This window comes from Haliotis rubra, unplaced genomic scaffold, assembly GCF_003918875.1.
Source record: "Haliotis rubra isolate DU_JTF1 unplaced genomic scaffold, ASM391887v1 Scf268, whole genome shotgun sequence".
In the NCBI taxonomy this organism is placed as follows: Eukaryota; Metazoa; Mollusca; class Gastropoda; order Lepetellida; family Haliotidae; genus Haliotis; species Haliotis rubra.
Window position 1 is genome coordinate 257,212 of NW_025766758.1, and position 15,407 is coordinate 272,618.

At 40.9% G+C, this 15,407-nt stretch overlaps 1 protein-coding gene across 1 annotated transcript; it reads left to right on the forward strand.

Annotated features, from left to right (window-relative positions):
• Positions 1 to 3,674: 3,674 nt before the first annotated feature.
• LOC124280442 lies at positions 3,675 to 13,158 on the forward strand. Its single transcript, XM_046716381.1, has 3 exons — positions 3,675 to 4,526; positions 8,976 to 9,153; positions 11,480 to 13,158. The coding sequence occupies exons 1-3, from the start codon at positions 4,347 to 4,349 to the stop codon at positions 12,355 to 12,357; spliced, it is 1,236 nt and encodes a 411-aa protein (XP_046572337.1). The 5' UTR covers positions 3,675 to 4,346; the 3' UTR covers positions 12,358 to 13,158.
• The last annotated feature ends 2,249 nt before the right edge of the window (positions 13,159 to 15,407 follow it).

Here is a 15,407-nt window from a genome sequence, read left to right on the forward strand (position 1 = left end):
GAGGTGTACCGGTCCTAAATTCAGCAGGGCTAACCGGGGTGTGATACCCGATACCTACCCCACCGATTCGCCACTGATACATACACTTGAAGTAAGCATCTCTTTATCGGTGACCTCGATCAGTGTTATTTTCACGTGGTGTATATTTAGCCACGTACGTGTCAAGGACCGGTTAAGTGGGGCTTGGTCGGGTCAGCATGAATCAGGGAGGGTCACCAACATTATGAGAGTTTCAAAATCATAAAGATTTTACACATATAAGCGGCTGGTGATATAAAAATCGACATTTTAAAATTAAATCTAAAATGCATCTTTTTTTTTTTTTGTGGGAGTGGGTAATAAAAAATATGTGCAAGGACATAGCGACACATTCAAAACTATGACCAGCAGTAAAGGCGGTCATTATTTCCAGCATCAAAGTTTATAAAACATCCCCGCACCTTTCATAACACATTAAGGGCGGTGGGGCAGCGTAATGGTTAAAGTATTCGCTCGTCACGCCGAAAACCCGGGTTCGATTCCTCACATGGGTACAATGTGTGAAGCCCATTTCTGATGTCCCCCGCCGTGATATTGCTGGAATATTGTTAAAAGCGGCGTAAAACCATACTCACTCCCTCACTCATAATGCATTATCAGTCCGTTATTGCAATTGTTATCATAAAGATATTATGACAGCGAATGAGACAAAAGTAGCATGGCATTCAAACGAATAATCAAGGATGAAAGTTAAAACAGCAGACATATTTTTCGTCAAAACGTCAACATCGAAGGATGAAAATAAGTGAGCTGTTCCCCTGATTTGGTCACTTACTCTATTTTTTAAATAACAAGTATATAATGTGTATGAATTATTATTCTCTTTTGTCTTTCTGTCCTTAAGATTGTAATACCGCGATCTGTGATTGTGATCAAACGGACAAATGGACGAATGGTAGGCTGCATTATGCAGTATCGACCTGGCGGTGTGAGACTGTGGATGAACCGTCTGTTGGTACATTTGTACAGGGCGTATTTGTCACATCTATTGTTTCATGGTTTTATTAAAGTCGTGTTCGTATTGGCAATTATTGTAATTATACTATTTGTATATTTATTTGTTCGTTTGTTCGTTCGTTCATTCATTCATTCATTCATTCATTCATTCATTCATTCATTCATTTATTCATTCATTCATATATGTAATCTTTTTTCTTGGGGGTGGGGGACGGTGGGGTAGCCTAGTGGTTAAAGCGTGGGGTGGGAGGTACTGCTATTGCAACATTTATAAAGAGTTCAAGGATGTCAACTCAAAACCGTCAATATAATTATTCTTTTCATAGTACTCATATCTTCGTTTAGAGGAGTGGTTTTGAGGAAGTAACCACATGCGTTCACTCTCCTGTCCTTGATGCCTTAGGGTATTGTAAGATATGACCAGATCTAACGATTCTGAAACCCGATCTTGCAACGTAGCAACCACCCCACCGCCCTGGAAGTCTCCTGTCCTTGAGTTTAAACGGTGGAGGCCATTAGTTACACATCACCCATGGTATTGTACAGATATGCGTCCATTATTGCTAATTTGTATGATGATGGTGGTGGTGGAAGCGCAGATCTAACGAGCGCTTCTGGTCAAACCCGATCTTGATTTCGTTTGACGTGACTGAAAACGAAGTGATTCTGAGCGAACGAGTTTAGTTTTACGCCGCTTTTAGCAATATTCCAGCAATATCACGACGCGGGACACCAAAATGGGCTTCACACAATGTACCCATGTGAGGAATCGAAACCGGGTCTTCGGCGTGAAGAGCCAACGCTTTAACCGGTTTAACCACCCCCACCGCCCTGGAAGTGATTATGGTCAAATAAGTGAAGTAATACCGACAGCAGAGATCTGTTAATAAGTGAACATTGGCTGAACATTGCTGTGAGCAAGCTACTGTAAGCATGGATGACAGCTGTTGTCATTAACGCCCATTTCACAGAAAATGATCAACTTCACGGTTGTCCGCTCATAATTGAGAACTTAGCATCCCAGATAGTGTGAAATCCACGAGCACGCCATCGTGGACACCAGAGTGAGTGAGTGAGTGAGTATGGTTTTACGGCGCTTTTAGCAATATTCCAGCACTATCACGACGGGGGACACCAGAAATTAGCTTCACACATTGTACCCATGTGGGGAATCGAGCCCGGGTCTTCGGCGTGAGGAGCCAACGCTTTAACCACTTGGCTACCCTACCGCTCCTGTGGACACTAGAAACAGTCCATATTAGCAATATGAAACAAGAACAATATATAATATATCCGATATAAGTGTTTATCTCTTCAATGGTTTGTTCCGAAAGCATACAAACCGTTGGAAGATATTGTTTTATCGAATTTTACGGTTTTGTCCCTAATTTTTTGTTAACGTTTTGTGAATATTAACCCTTAGTCTGATAAAATATTAACTGGTTCAGTCTCGACCATGGACTGGCGTACCAAGGATTATAGTGTTCCTGTTTGTACATACACTTTCCTAACCGTTATTGTCCGGATTGTGGGGCGTTCGGTCTCAGGAGGTCCATATTAACGAGATTTTCATGTATACCTGCAACAGATATTGAATAAAATGCAGCAAGTCAACTACACTGCTGATCTCCGCACATTGCGCCAAATACTCGTAATAAGTTTAACGGGGCGGTGGGGTAGCCCACTGGTTAGAGCATTCGCTCGCTCGCTCGTCGAAGACGTGAGTTCGATTCCCCACATGGTTAGAATGTGTTTTCCCTGCGTGATATTGCCGGAATATTGCTTTAAGCAATACCCAATACATGCTTAACTTTACTTTGCTCAGTATACCGGTTTGTCCTTGTCACGGACGACACGGCTAAAAACATCCACGTGAGATGAATACTGATCGAGGTTACTGCTATAGAGATGCTTACTTCAAGTGTATCAGAGGCGGGTTGGTGGGGTAGGTATCGGGTATCATACCCCGGTTGGCACTGCTGAGTTTAGAAGCGGTACGCCTACTTCCAATAAACACCCTTCTCACCCCTCGTACGTTTCTATAAGGGGCGATGGGTTAGTCTATTGGTTAAAGCGTCCGCTCGTCACGCCGAAGACCCGGGTTCGATTCCCCACATGGGTACAATGTGTGAAGCCCATTTCTGGTGTCCCCCGCTGTGATATTGCTGGAATAATGCTAAAAGCGGCGTAAAGCCATACTCAGCCAGTCAGACTTTGAAAGCCATGCCGACATCTATAGCTCCAGTATGTACGAAACAGTTCATTGCCTGTCCCATGCATATCAAACGGAGTGACGTTACTTACAAGTACTTCCAGTTGCGACTGGTTTGCGTGACTAATCACAGAGTGGCACGTCTCTGAGACCGCAATATCCCTTAATGGCGTATTTGTAAAATGGCGTAGCATCAGAAGTGAATGTCACATGCACAACCGCCGGGTTGAGTGGAATGAAGCAATCAGGATGATGTTCCTGCCCTTCATTTATGTGGCTGACGACGTTGAAGGGTAACATGGAGCTCGGCCCACGTCTCCAGAGGACAACACTTGGGGCTGCTAACGAGTGTGTTTGTTTGGGTGATAATTGATCACACGTGGTCTGTGTTCAGTAAATGCTGACGTCAGAGGGTGATATTTTTCACAAGGAGCAGACGACATTGTTCGTGTACCAGAGTTGGACCGCAGACGGCGGCCGCATGAACGACGTTCAAATGTAGCAGCTACCTATCTACCATTGTTTTGGTGAAGAGACGATTATATTCTTATGTGGCAATGATTTCACCCAGTGTGTTGACAGCATCGTCTGCGGCAGCGTGATTTAAACTGATGTATATAGGTAAAGTAAAGACCTAAAGTAAAGTGAGACAATGATTCCATTTTAGCAAACAGGGACATGTCTTCAGGATTCTTCTAAGTAAAGTCGATAAAAGGTTAAGTAATCACCTCAACACTGATATATTCACAAAAGCAAAAGCAAATACGAAAGTGATCTCTCTGAGGTAAAAGGCACCATTCACGGATTTTCTCTCTCCATTGGACACGGATATAAGAGCGTCTGATTCAGTTCAGTCACGATATCTGACTGAGTTTATGTTTGCATTGTAAAAGATTCACCTTCTTCCAAGTCACGCCAAACCCTTACCATCAACAACAAAGGATATTGCTGGCATCGTGGGTTGAAGGATTTGGAAAACTATTTGATCATTTCAAGACTGCCACTTCTCAACACGGCACTGATCAATAATATATTCCCGTCGTATACCATACGACAGAAAAAACGACGGTATTTAGTCAGATCCAACAGTGCTCCACAACCCACTTCACCAGGACGTCTGCTCCTTCCCGCGCTAACTATGGCAGGGGAGAGGAAAAAGAAGACCAACGATCTATCTGACCAACAACAACTCTTTCTGGCGCTCCGAGAGGGTCGGATTAAGAAGACACGGATCATCCTTGAAGCGTCCGACGAACAACTGGACTCCGCTCGTAACGAGGATGGACATACTTTACTCATTGCTGCCTGTCACATCAAGGTAGGTGTTATTCCATGGTTACATTGGCCTTAGTGCAAGGTGTTATTCCATATTTACATTGACCTTAGTGCAAGGTGTTATGCCATTGTTGCATTGGTCTAAGCGCAAAGTGTAATCCAGTTGTTACTTTGGTCTAAGTGTAAGAGGTTATTCCATGGTTAAATTGGCCTTAGTGCAAGGTGTTAGTCCACAGTTACATTGGCCATAATGTAAAGATCTATTCCACAGATACATTGGCCTTAGCGTAAGTGGTTATTCCACAGTTACATTGGTCTTAGTGTAAGTGGTTATTCTACAGTTACATTGGCCTTAGTGTAAGTGGTTATTCTACAGTTACATTGGTCTAAGTGTAAGTGGTTATTCTACAGTTACATTGGTCTTAGTGTAAGTGGTTATTCTACAGTTACATTGGTCTAAGTGTAAGTGGTTATTCCACAGTTACATTGGTCTAAGTGTAAGTGGTTATTCTACAGTTACATTGGCCTTAGTGTAAGTGGTTATTCCACAGTTACATTGGTCTTAGTGTAAGTGGTTATTCTACAGTTACACTGGTCTTAGTGTAAGTGGTTATTCTACAGTTACATTGGCCTTAGTGCAAGTGGTTATTCTACAGTAACATTAGCCTTAGTGCAAGGTGTTTATTCCATGGTTACATTGGCCTTAATGCAAGATGTTTATTCCATGGTTACATTGGCCTTGATGCAAGGTGTTATTCCATATTTACATTGGCCTTAGTGCAAGGTGTTATGCCATTGTTGCATTGGTCTAAGCGCAAAGTGTAATCCAGTTGTTACTTTGGTCTAAGTGTAAGAGGTTATTCCATGGTTAAATTGGCCTTAGTGCAAGGTGTTAGTCCACAGTTACATTGGCCATAGTGTAAAGATCTATTCCACAGATACATTGGCCTTAGCGTAAGTGGTTATTCCACAGTTACATTGGTCTTAGTGTAAGTGGTTATTCTACAGTTACATTGGCCTTAGTGTAAGTGGTTATTCTACAGTTACATTGGTCTAAGTGTAAGTGGTTATTCTACAGTTACATTGGTCTTAGTGTAAGTGGTTATTCTACAGTTACATTGGTCTAAGTGTAAGTGGTTATTCCACAGTTACATTGGTCTAAGTGTAAGTGGTTATTCTACAGTTACATTGGCCTTAGTGTAAGTGGTTATTCTACAGTTACACTGGTCTTAGTGTAAGTGGTTATTCTACAGTTACATTGTCCTTAGTGCAAGTGGTTATTCTACAGTAACATTAGCCTTAGTGCAAGGTGTTTATTCCATGGTTACATTGGCCTTAATGCAAGATGTTTATTCCATGGTTACATTGGCCTTGATGCAAGGTGTTATTCCATATTTACATTGGCCTTAGTGCAAGGTGTTATGCCATTGTTACATTGGTCTTAGTGTAAGTGGTTATTCCACAGTTACATTGGCCTTAGTGCAAGATGTTTATTCTATGGTTACATTTGCCTTATTGCAAGGTTGTATATTCAACGGTTACATTGGCCTTAAGTGCAAGGTGTTATTCAGGGTTACATTGGCCTTGATGCAAGGTGTTATTCCATATTTACATTGGTCTCATGTCGAGGTGTTATTACGTGGTTACACTGGCCTTAGTGCAAGGTGTTATTCCATAGTTACACTGGCCTTGGTGCAAGATGTTATTCAACGGTTGCATTGGCCTTAGTGCAAGGTCTTATATCATGGTTACATTGGCCTTAGTGCAAAGTGTAATCCAGTTGTTACTTTGGTCTTAGTGTAAGAGGTTATTCCATGGTTAAATTGGCCTTAGTGCAAGGTGTTAGTCCACAGTTACATTGGCCATAATGTAAAGATCTATTCCGTGGTTACATGGTGTAAGGTGTTATTCCAGGGTTAGATTAGCCATAGTGTGAGGTGGTATTCCATGGTCACATTGGCCTTAGTGTGTGGTGTTATTCCTTGGTTACATTGGCTATAGTGTTACGTGTAATTCCAAGATTGAATTGGTTTTAGTGTTGGGTGTTATTTCATGGTTACACTGGCCATAGTGTCTAGTGTCATTCAATGTTATGTTACTCGGGCAATAGTGTTAGATGTTAGTCCATGGTAATATTTGCCAGTGTTATATGTTTTACTTTGCTGTAGTGTAAGGTGTTGTTCTGTGCTTGGATTGGCCATATCGTTTCATTGGAAGTGTAATTCCATGGCTACATTAGCCGCAGTGTTGGCTGTTCATCCACGATCATATCAACCATAATATTGGATGTAATCCACAGGTTACATTCACCAGTGTGTCGGGGTTTAGTCCATGGTTACACTGGCCAGTGTGTTGGATGTTCGATGTTACATTGGCCCTAATGTTAGGTGTTAGTTAGTATGTAATGTTTTATTCCATCGTTACACTTACTGCAATGTAGGGTGTTAATCGAAGGTTAAAGTTGCTCTAGTGTTGGGTGTTATTCCACGGTTACATTGGTCATAATGCTAGGTGTTATTACATTATAACGTTCGTCCTGGTTTTGGGTGTTATTCCAGGAATATATTTGCCTCAGTATGTTAGAGTTTAGTCCAACTGTTATATCGGACACAGCGATAGGTGTTTTTCCATTGTTATATCGAACAATGGTAGTTGTTATTCTATGGTTACATAGGCAATTGGTAGCTGTTATTCTATGGTTACATAGGCAATTGGTAGGTGTTATTCTATGGTTACATAGGCAATTGGTAGGTGTTATTCTATGGTTACATAGGCAATTGGTAGGTGTTATTCTATGGTTACATAGGCAATTGGTAGCTGTTATTCTATGGTTACATAGGCAATTGGTAGGTGTTATTCTATGGTTACATAGGCAATTGGTAGGTGTTATTCTATGGTTACATAGGCAATTGGTAGGTGTTATTCTATGGTTACATAGGCAATTGTGATCGGTGTAATTCAATGGTTTCATTCGCGTAGGTCTCGGTTGTCATTCCTTAATTATGTTGGCCACATGGATGGTTCTTACAATGTTACAATGATTTATTGTTACAATGAGATAGGTGTGATTTATATTATCCATAGTACAAGATCTGATTGTATACACAGTCAACACTAAAGTGTTAGGCATTATTCCCTGGTTACATTGGCCACAGAATGGGATGTTTTGGTTCCATTTACCAAAATTATTATTATCAGATGTTATTCCAAGATTATATTGAAGACAGTGCCGGGTGTTATTCCATGGTTACATTGGTCACAATATTCGGAGAGATTCATTGGTTGATTGGCAACAGCGTTGGGTGTTATTCGACTGTTACATTGCGCGATGCAAAAGCATGTAATGCAATATGTATTGGTTATATTGCGTACCAAAAACTACTTATAATCGAGTTAATGCTTGATTTATAGAGCAAATACACAGCAAAATCACTATGCTTGATTAAGCTTTAATAACAACTTTTATTTATGATTAAAAATAAAAATGGGAATAATATTTTGCAATATGAAAAAGGAAATATCCGAAGATTTCCGAGTGTTACGAAGTTTTCCGAATGGCAAGTCAAAATACCGGTTTTCGATCAGCGTATCGCAATACGTATCGTTTTCATGTCTGAACCACTACCGGTAAACCGGTTATATTGGGTCTGATTCTTTCGTTACATTGGCCACCGTGTTGTGTAAAATTCCATGGTTACTTTGATCTCCGTTCTGGGTGTTATTCTAAGGTTACATTGCATACATCGTTGAATGGTGTGATTCATCTGAATCTTTGGCCATAGTGTAATTACATGGTGTTACATCGGTAAAAGTGTTGGGTGATTCCATGGTTACATTGGTGAAGTTGGGTGTTATTCCATGGTTGCATTGGTGAAAGTTGGGTGTTATTCCATGGTTACATTGGTCAAAGCGTTGGGTGTTGTTCCATGATTGCATTGGTTAAAGTGTTGGTTGATTCCATGTTTACACAGGTCAAAGTGTTAGGTGTTATTCCATGGTTTCATTGTGACAATGTTGGTGTTATTCTATGGTTATATTGGCAAAAGCGGTTATGTGATGCAGATGGTTACACTGGCCATATTATTCCGTTGTTACATTTTCCAATATTGGGTGTTAATCTTCGTTATATTGGCAGCAGTGTTAGGAATTTTTGTTCAATGGCTGCATTAACAATGGTGCTAGATGTGTTTCTTTGGTTGCACGAGACACATTTTAGATGTTATTCCATAGTTATATTTGCCATAGTTGTGGGAATGATTCCAAACACTTTGACAGAACAATAACAGAACGTATTCCATGCTTGCCTTGCCACAGTGTTAGCTTGTATTCCATGTTGAAATTGACAATTATCGCTTTCTTATTAACTCCGTAACTAACCAACCATATTTCACCCCGTGAACGCTTGGAATTAGCTGAGATATTAAAGTTCTGTATTTTTTTAATGAAATACTGTTTATTCCATAATTCTAATGAGCATCTGTTATTACATCAGGATCCATCAAGGAGGCTGCACATGATGGAGATGCTGGTTGAACGTGAACCGGAAATAAACCGTCGCGACCTGAGGGGCAGGACCGCACTCAGCCACGCTTGTGAAGTCGGATGTTGTGACGTCATCAACGTACTGATCCGCCATCACAGCGTCGATCCAGATGCCGTCGATTTTAAAGGTAATGTCGCTTATATTATCTTATGTTAGAGTGTTATTATTTGCATATGAACATTCGGAGTGAGTGAGTTTAGTTTTACGCCGCTTTTAGCAATATTCCAGCAGAATCACGGCGGGGACACCAGAAATGGGTTTCATACATTGTACCCATGTGGGAACCAAACACGGATCTTCGGCGTGACGAGCTAACGCTTTAACCACGTATGGTTTATTGATTTGTTTATGTCGGTGACAAAGAACACAGTTTCAAGATACAGTTACAATAATGAATGAGTCAGATATGTGTGAAATTGAAATACTATTACAAGTGTCAAACAAGTCAGCGAGCCTGACCACCTGTTAGTCGTCTCTTACGGCAAGCATGGGGTGCTGAAGACCAATTCAAACCCGGATCTTCCCGGTTCCCAAATCGAAATAAATAAGCTAACAATTGATTTTGTAGAAATTACCAAAACGTAAAAACAATTGCATTGAGAAATAGATATTTGCAGGTGTTCAGAACATAAATACTTTGTTGGACGTACCATAGGAAAAATAGATTGTTCTAACAGCAACATCCAGCTTAAATGTTGTGATCAAGGTTTATGTCCAGAGGCTGAAAATAGTAAGACTGTAGTAAGTAGTATATCATGAAGGTTGCCAGCCTGATCAATTACGCGAAGACAATAAATAACAACGCGTGTAGTTTAAAATACGTTATCGAAAAATAGGAATAGGAACGTTGATATGGTTGCTCGAGAGAGATTAATGTAGCACACATGTTTTGACCTTTGTTCGACCGAAACATATAGTATGTGAATGGACTCTGTGAATGGACGTTCAAAACCCAGTAAGCTGTAGCTAGTATTGACAAATGAACAAATACGTGTTGCCACATTCTCTACAAACCTTGAACCATGAAATCAAATCGTTTTGATTTGATAGGTATCATATGGTCTTGTTACTACCGCTCCTAATGAATTCATCTTGATTAACAATTTGCTTTGGGCATCATAACGTCATGACCTGTGAAGATCCGGGTTAGAATTTGTCTTCACAACCCATGCTTGTTGTAAGAGGCGACGAGCGGGATCGGGTGGTCAGGCTCGCTGACTTGGTTGACATTATCATCGCATCCCATTTGCGTAGATCGATGCTCATGATGTTGATCACTAGATTGTCTGGTCCAGATTCGATTATTTACAGACGGCCGCCATATAGCTGGAATATTGCTGAGTGTGGCGTAAAAACAACAGAGCAAACAAAAAACGTCATCAAGTGTGGTTTCGGAACATGATGGCCAAACCTAATGTCGTCACATTGCATGATCTCACTGATTTAAACCAAGATCTCATCACTATTCATTCTGGATTTAGCCAAATGTCTGATAGTAATACGCCAGACTTTTTAAACCATGTAATTTCCTTTTTAAGAGTCGTAGTTGAGCATGGTGAAGCAATTAGTCGCATACTTCAGCGCAATCCAAATATGGTTAGTCAGTGAAGAATGCGTGTCCATACCTTCCTGTTTACTGCATGAAACAGCGAGATTGGAAATTGTTGGAAAATGTATCCGTCATGAATGTTTTTTGTAACGTCTTTCTAGAATTAACGTCCAAAAAGCGTGCCCGCCATGATATTGCTGGAATGTTACTAAAAGCGGCGTAAACCCATGCTCACTCCAATTAGAGTGCATCACAAAGTCATTGACACACCATCGTCTATCTCATTGCATGTCAAGGTCAGTATGGCAGTGTGTCAAGGTAGTCGTGTGGTTAAAGCGTTTGCTTGTCACGCCGAAGTCCCGGGTTTGATTCACCATATGGGTACAATGTGTGAAACCGGTTGTGGTGTCGACGCCGTGATATTGCTAGAATATTTCTAAAAGCGGGGAGCGGTGGGGTAGCCTAGTGGTTAAAGCGTTCGCTCGTCACGCCGAAAGTCTGGGTTCGATTCTACATGGATACAATGTGTCAAGCCTATTTTTGGTTTCCCCCGCCTTGATATTGGTGGAATATTGCTAAAGCGGAATAAAACCCAACTCACTCGCTATAAAAGCGGCGTAAAACCATACTCAGTCATCTGATATCGTCGTCATCACCACACTCTTCGTCATTAAGGGTCCATGGCTTAGCTTTGGTGTGAAGCGTCCGGTCTAGATTCTCTGAAGCCCTTTCTTTACGTCCGCCACTACGATAGATGTAATATATGTTCATAGTAACATCCTCTTTATCGTTTCAGCTTATTTTAATTATTAATCTTATAATGAATGATACAATTATCACCATCGTTGTAGATGATACTTATGAAAGTACAACATGGATCATGATATTATGATTACTATTGTAGGTGATACACCTCTGATCCATGGATCAAGGCAAGGCCAGCATGAGGCCATTACCCTTCTCTGCCAGACGTTCCGTCGCCTTGGGCTAAAGGTGGATCACTTCAACGATGAAGGTTTCTCTGCACTGCTTATTGCAGCCCGTAATGGTAACCTGGAGTGTTGTCGAGTTCTTGTAAACACCGGCAAGGCTTCTCTCGGCCTTCGAGACAAACAAACAAATCTTCTCCCTATTGAATGGCTACAGCAACAGCAGTTTGACCAGGCCTCCATTGAATTCCTTCGACCGAAAAGGAAATTCTTCCGCGTCGCTAAGCTGGCTACATCTTTGGCAAAGGCCAAATCAATGTCTGTCTTTGACAAGAAGTTAATACCGCCACCAGCAAGACCCTCGAGGTCGTTGGTTCCAATCACCAGAAACGCATCCATCGAGAAGAAGTCTCAGTCAGTTTCTGGACACAGGGTCAAACCACAGCGACAGAGATCTACAGATGATGACCCTTCTCGTCTTGGACGCAGGGGATCACAGCTGACCGCTGATGCTGTGTACAACTGCACCCCCTTTACGTCATTACTTCAAGCCAACTCGCCAACCAAAGAGCAGGCACCGGATATACTGAAGAAAACCCTTCAAAGACGACCCAGCGACACCAAGCCCAAGGCTAAGCCTCGGAAACGCCGCACGAATAAGCCACGCGGTAAACTTTCCACAGAGACTTCTCTGGATGCGGAGAAAGACGGGATTACGGGGATGAAGAACCTTTCTGTTCATCCTGACCCCAACCTCAAGGCCTCGTGTGAGAGTCTTTCTTCCGTGGTTACTTCTACGGACACCACCTCTTTGTCGGATGATGACACACCAGAACTGAAGGCAGAGTCCTGAGAAATGGTCAAGCGTTACTATGGAACAAGGTTTACCTTTGCCTCGCCTGATTCTATTGGTATTGTGGCAGATATTGACCTCGTGTTTTTTTAAATGCATGGCAATAATGAACTGTTTATCATTTCGTTGACGAATTTGATTTAACTTACAATGATCGTCTTTTACAACCTGAAAACTCAAAGGACGTGACATAACTTACAATGTGTCAATTTATGCGGTCTGTTTCATCAGTGATTCATCAAGTTTTTACCACCGACCTGCAATTTACAATGCATTATTCTCATCTCATGATGGGAATATTTTACGATGCAACTTTTGTGAAAGCATCACATGATATTATGTGAGCACAGTCAGTACTGATTCAGTATATTATATCCACTCATTATCGACTCTCGAACTATGGTACTCACGAACTATAGATTAATATAGATCTTAGTTTCGGTTTAGACGAAGTGTACTCTCCATGTTACTATATAATCATAAACACGCTGGAATCTATCTCGAATTTCAGAAACAGTAAGTACTTTTGCTCTTGTACGTATAGGTTAGTTTTAGTGAGCATTTATAGCGAGGAATGAAACATTTCACTTTACAACTTTATTACCATTTTACTCTTTTATGCATTAATAAGTGGAATAAATTTACAATACTATTCCCGAAACATATTGCACAGGATTCAGGCTGTATATGAACATATTTCTCTTTTATGCATGAATAAGTGGAATAAATCTACAAAACTATTCCCCAAACATATTGCACAGGATTCAGGCTGTATATGAACATATTTCTCTTTTATGCATGAATACGTGGACCAACAAGTACCATATTTTAACGTCTTTTGGTATGACGCGGTCGGGGATCGAACCCACGACCTTCCGCTCTCTGGGCGGACGCTCTAACCACTACACCACGGAGGCGGTCTCTAAACTTGAGACACATTATAACAATATTCCACCATGATATTGCCACAACATTGTACGCACTCTGTACATATAGTCACTGTATCGATTAATGCCATTACGCTAATGAGCAAAAACGGAAGCATTTAACTGACAGCTCAGTGGCCATTGACGATTTATCCCCAAGGAGGCAAATAACCGACCTATTATATTTTGTCGAAGCAGGAAAAACGGACGTGTTTACAACAGTTCGGTGTTGATTTCGCAAATGACACAGAGTATTCTCTGTAGTGTGTAGTGCCTACAATGAATTGCAAATATGTCCATGGCCTGTCAATGAAAGCCATGTTGATGCCAAACAGCCTAACCACCAGAATTTAGGGTAAGTCAAACTTCAATAATGTTAGGTTAAAATTGAAAACAAAAGGAAGTGTTCTTAAGGTTTGGGGAGATACTTAGGCGCGTTAGAAACTCATATTGCCAATAAAAATAGTATTTACATGCCCCTTGTTATACGACGACGATAATCATGAACTTGAGGTGACGTTGTATTAAAGAGATGATCGGGGCGGTGAGGTAGCTTAGTGGTTCAAGCGTTCGCTCGTCACGCCGAAGATGCGGGTTCGATTCCCCACATGGGTACAAAGTGTGAAGCCCATTTGTGGTGTCCCCCGCCGTGATATTGCTGGAATATTGCTAAAAGCGGCGTAAAACCAACCTCACTCACTCACTCACTAAAGAGATGATCAATGTGCCCGATTGTATTTGTTGGTTTTCTTTGTGGGAAAAATGTTTTCCGAGAAAATAGTTAATGCAGCTTTACCAATACGTTTATCGCATACGATATTCCGTAAAGGCACGATATTTTATGAATGATACATTCCCTTAATACGATGCGACGTTTCGGTATGGATCCGTACACCGTTGTCTTGCTTGACCCCAGATTATATCTATACTGAAAATAATATAATAGAACAGATGACGTTGAGGGGAGAGATAGCATCCATAAACTATCATGCCTTTACTGTTACTTACCAACATTAATACAAGACAATCAAACAGGAAAATATCCTGTAACGGGGCTGCTTGGGTTTTGAATCATACCACAACCATGGATTCTTAATGAACAGTTTTAATCAATTTCGGGTTATGCTGGACAGCTGTACAATCCCACCTCCTCTTCGTGTCCATAGTAAATGTGAAGTAGGGTGTAAATTTGTATGTTGTCATGTTTTAGCCGCACTTACTGCAACTGGTACTATAGGCACTACATATCATCCTGATATGTCAATAAATAGCAAACTTTCTAATTTACAAGCCGTGAAGTGGTCATTGAAATATACTTGAACGTATGTTCGAGGCATGAATTCAGTGATGTAAAATCGAAATATATATTTCTTAAGTATTTCCAGTATCTTAATTTACCTAATCGTCTAGTAACGCATACATATGTTTCGTTTTTACACCAACATATTTTTGTTTGTTGAAGTTGTACCCTAATATTTGTGTTATACGACGACGGGCTGTAAGTAATAGAGTCTGGGCCAGACAATCGAATGAGCATGGATCTATACATTTTATAATATATACTTTTATATTGCACCCTCTGCTACTGTATGTATGTAAAATGTACTATAGGCCTACGGCCTCTTCAGTACTGTAATAAAGATTGACTGATTGATTGATCTATACATTGGAATACGACGCCAGCAAATCTGACCACCCGATCCAGTCAGTGGCCTCTCAGTCGAAGCATCGTAGCTGAAGACGTCAAACCCTGATCCGCATGCACTGTCTATACGTGATTGTAGTTACTCAATGGTTACTAGTATATCAGAGACAGCTATATTACATACGCTAGAACAACGCTCATATTGCTTCTTTCCTACAACACATCTCATGCATCGTCACAGAGTTACGTCCCTTGGATAGTGGATTCGAATCCTGATTCACCCGATTATGTGACTAAGTTTGTCAGCAGTACGTGTTTGTTAAAAAAGTAGCATACGCCTGAGATCTGCATCATTTCGCATTTTCCCCAACATTTAGCTGACACGCTGTTGGAATATTGTTAAAAGATGTGAAACACATGTTGTATTTACCACGTGGAAGCTGCGATGGCTGAGTGGGTTAGACGTCTGTTGTGCAAAC

Bases quoted from the DNA above. Each gene is read 5' to 3' on its own strand.
- LOC124280442 (XM_046716381.1), top strand. From the start codon at position 4,347: ATGGCAGGGGAGAGGAAAAAGAAGACCAACGATCTATCTGACCAACAA. The intron at 4,527-8,975 runs GTAGGTGTTATT...TTATTACATCAG, and splicing joins TTGCTGCCTGTCACATCAAG to GATCCATCAAGGAGGCTGCA. The intron at 9,154-11,479 runs GTAATGTCGCTT...TTACTATTGTAG, and splicing joins AGATGCCGTCGATTTTAAAG to GTGATACACCTCTGATCCAT.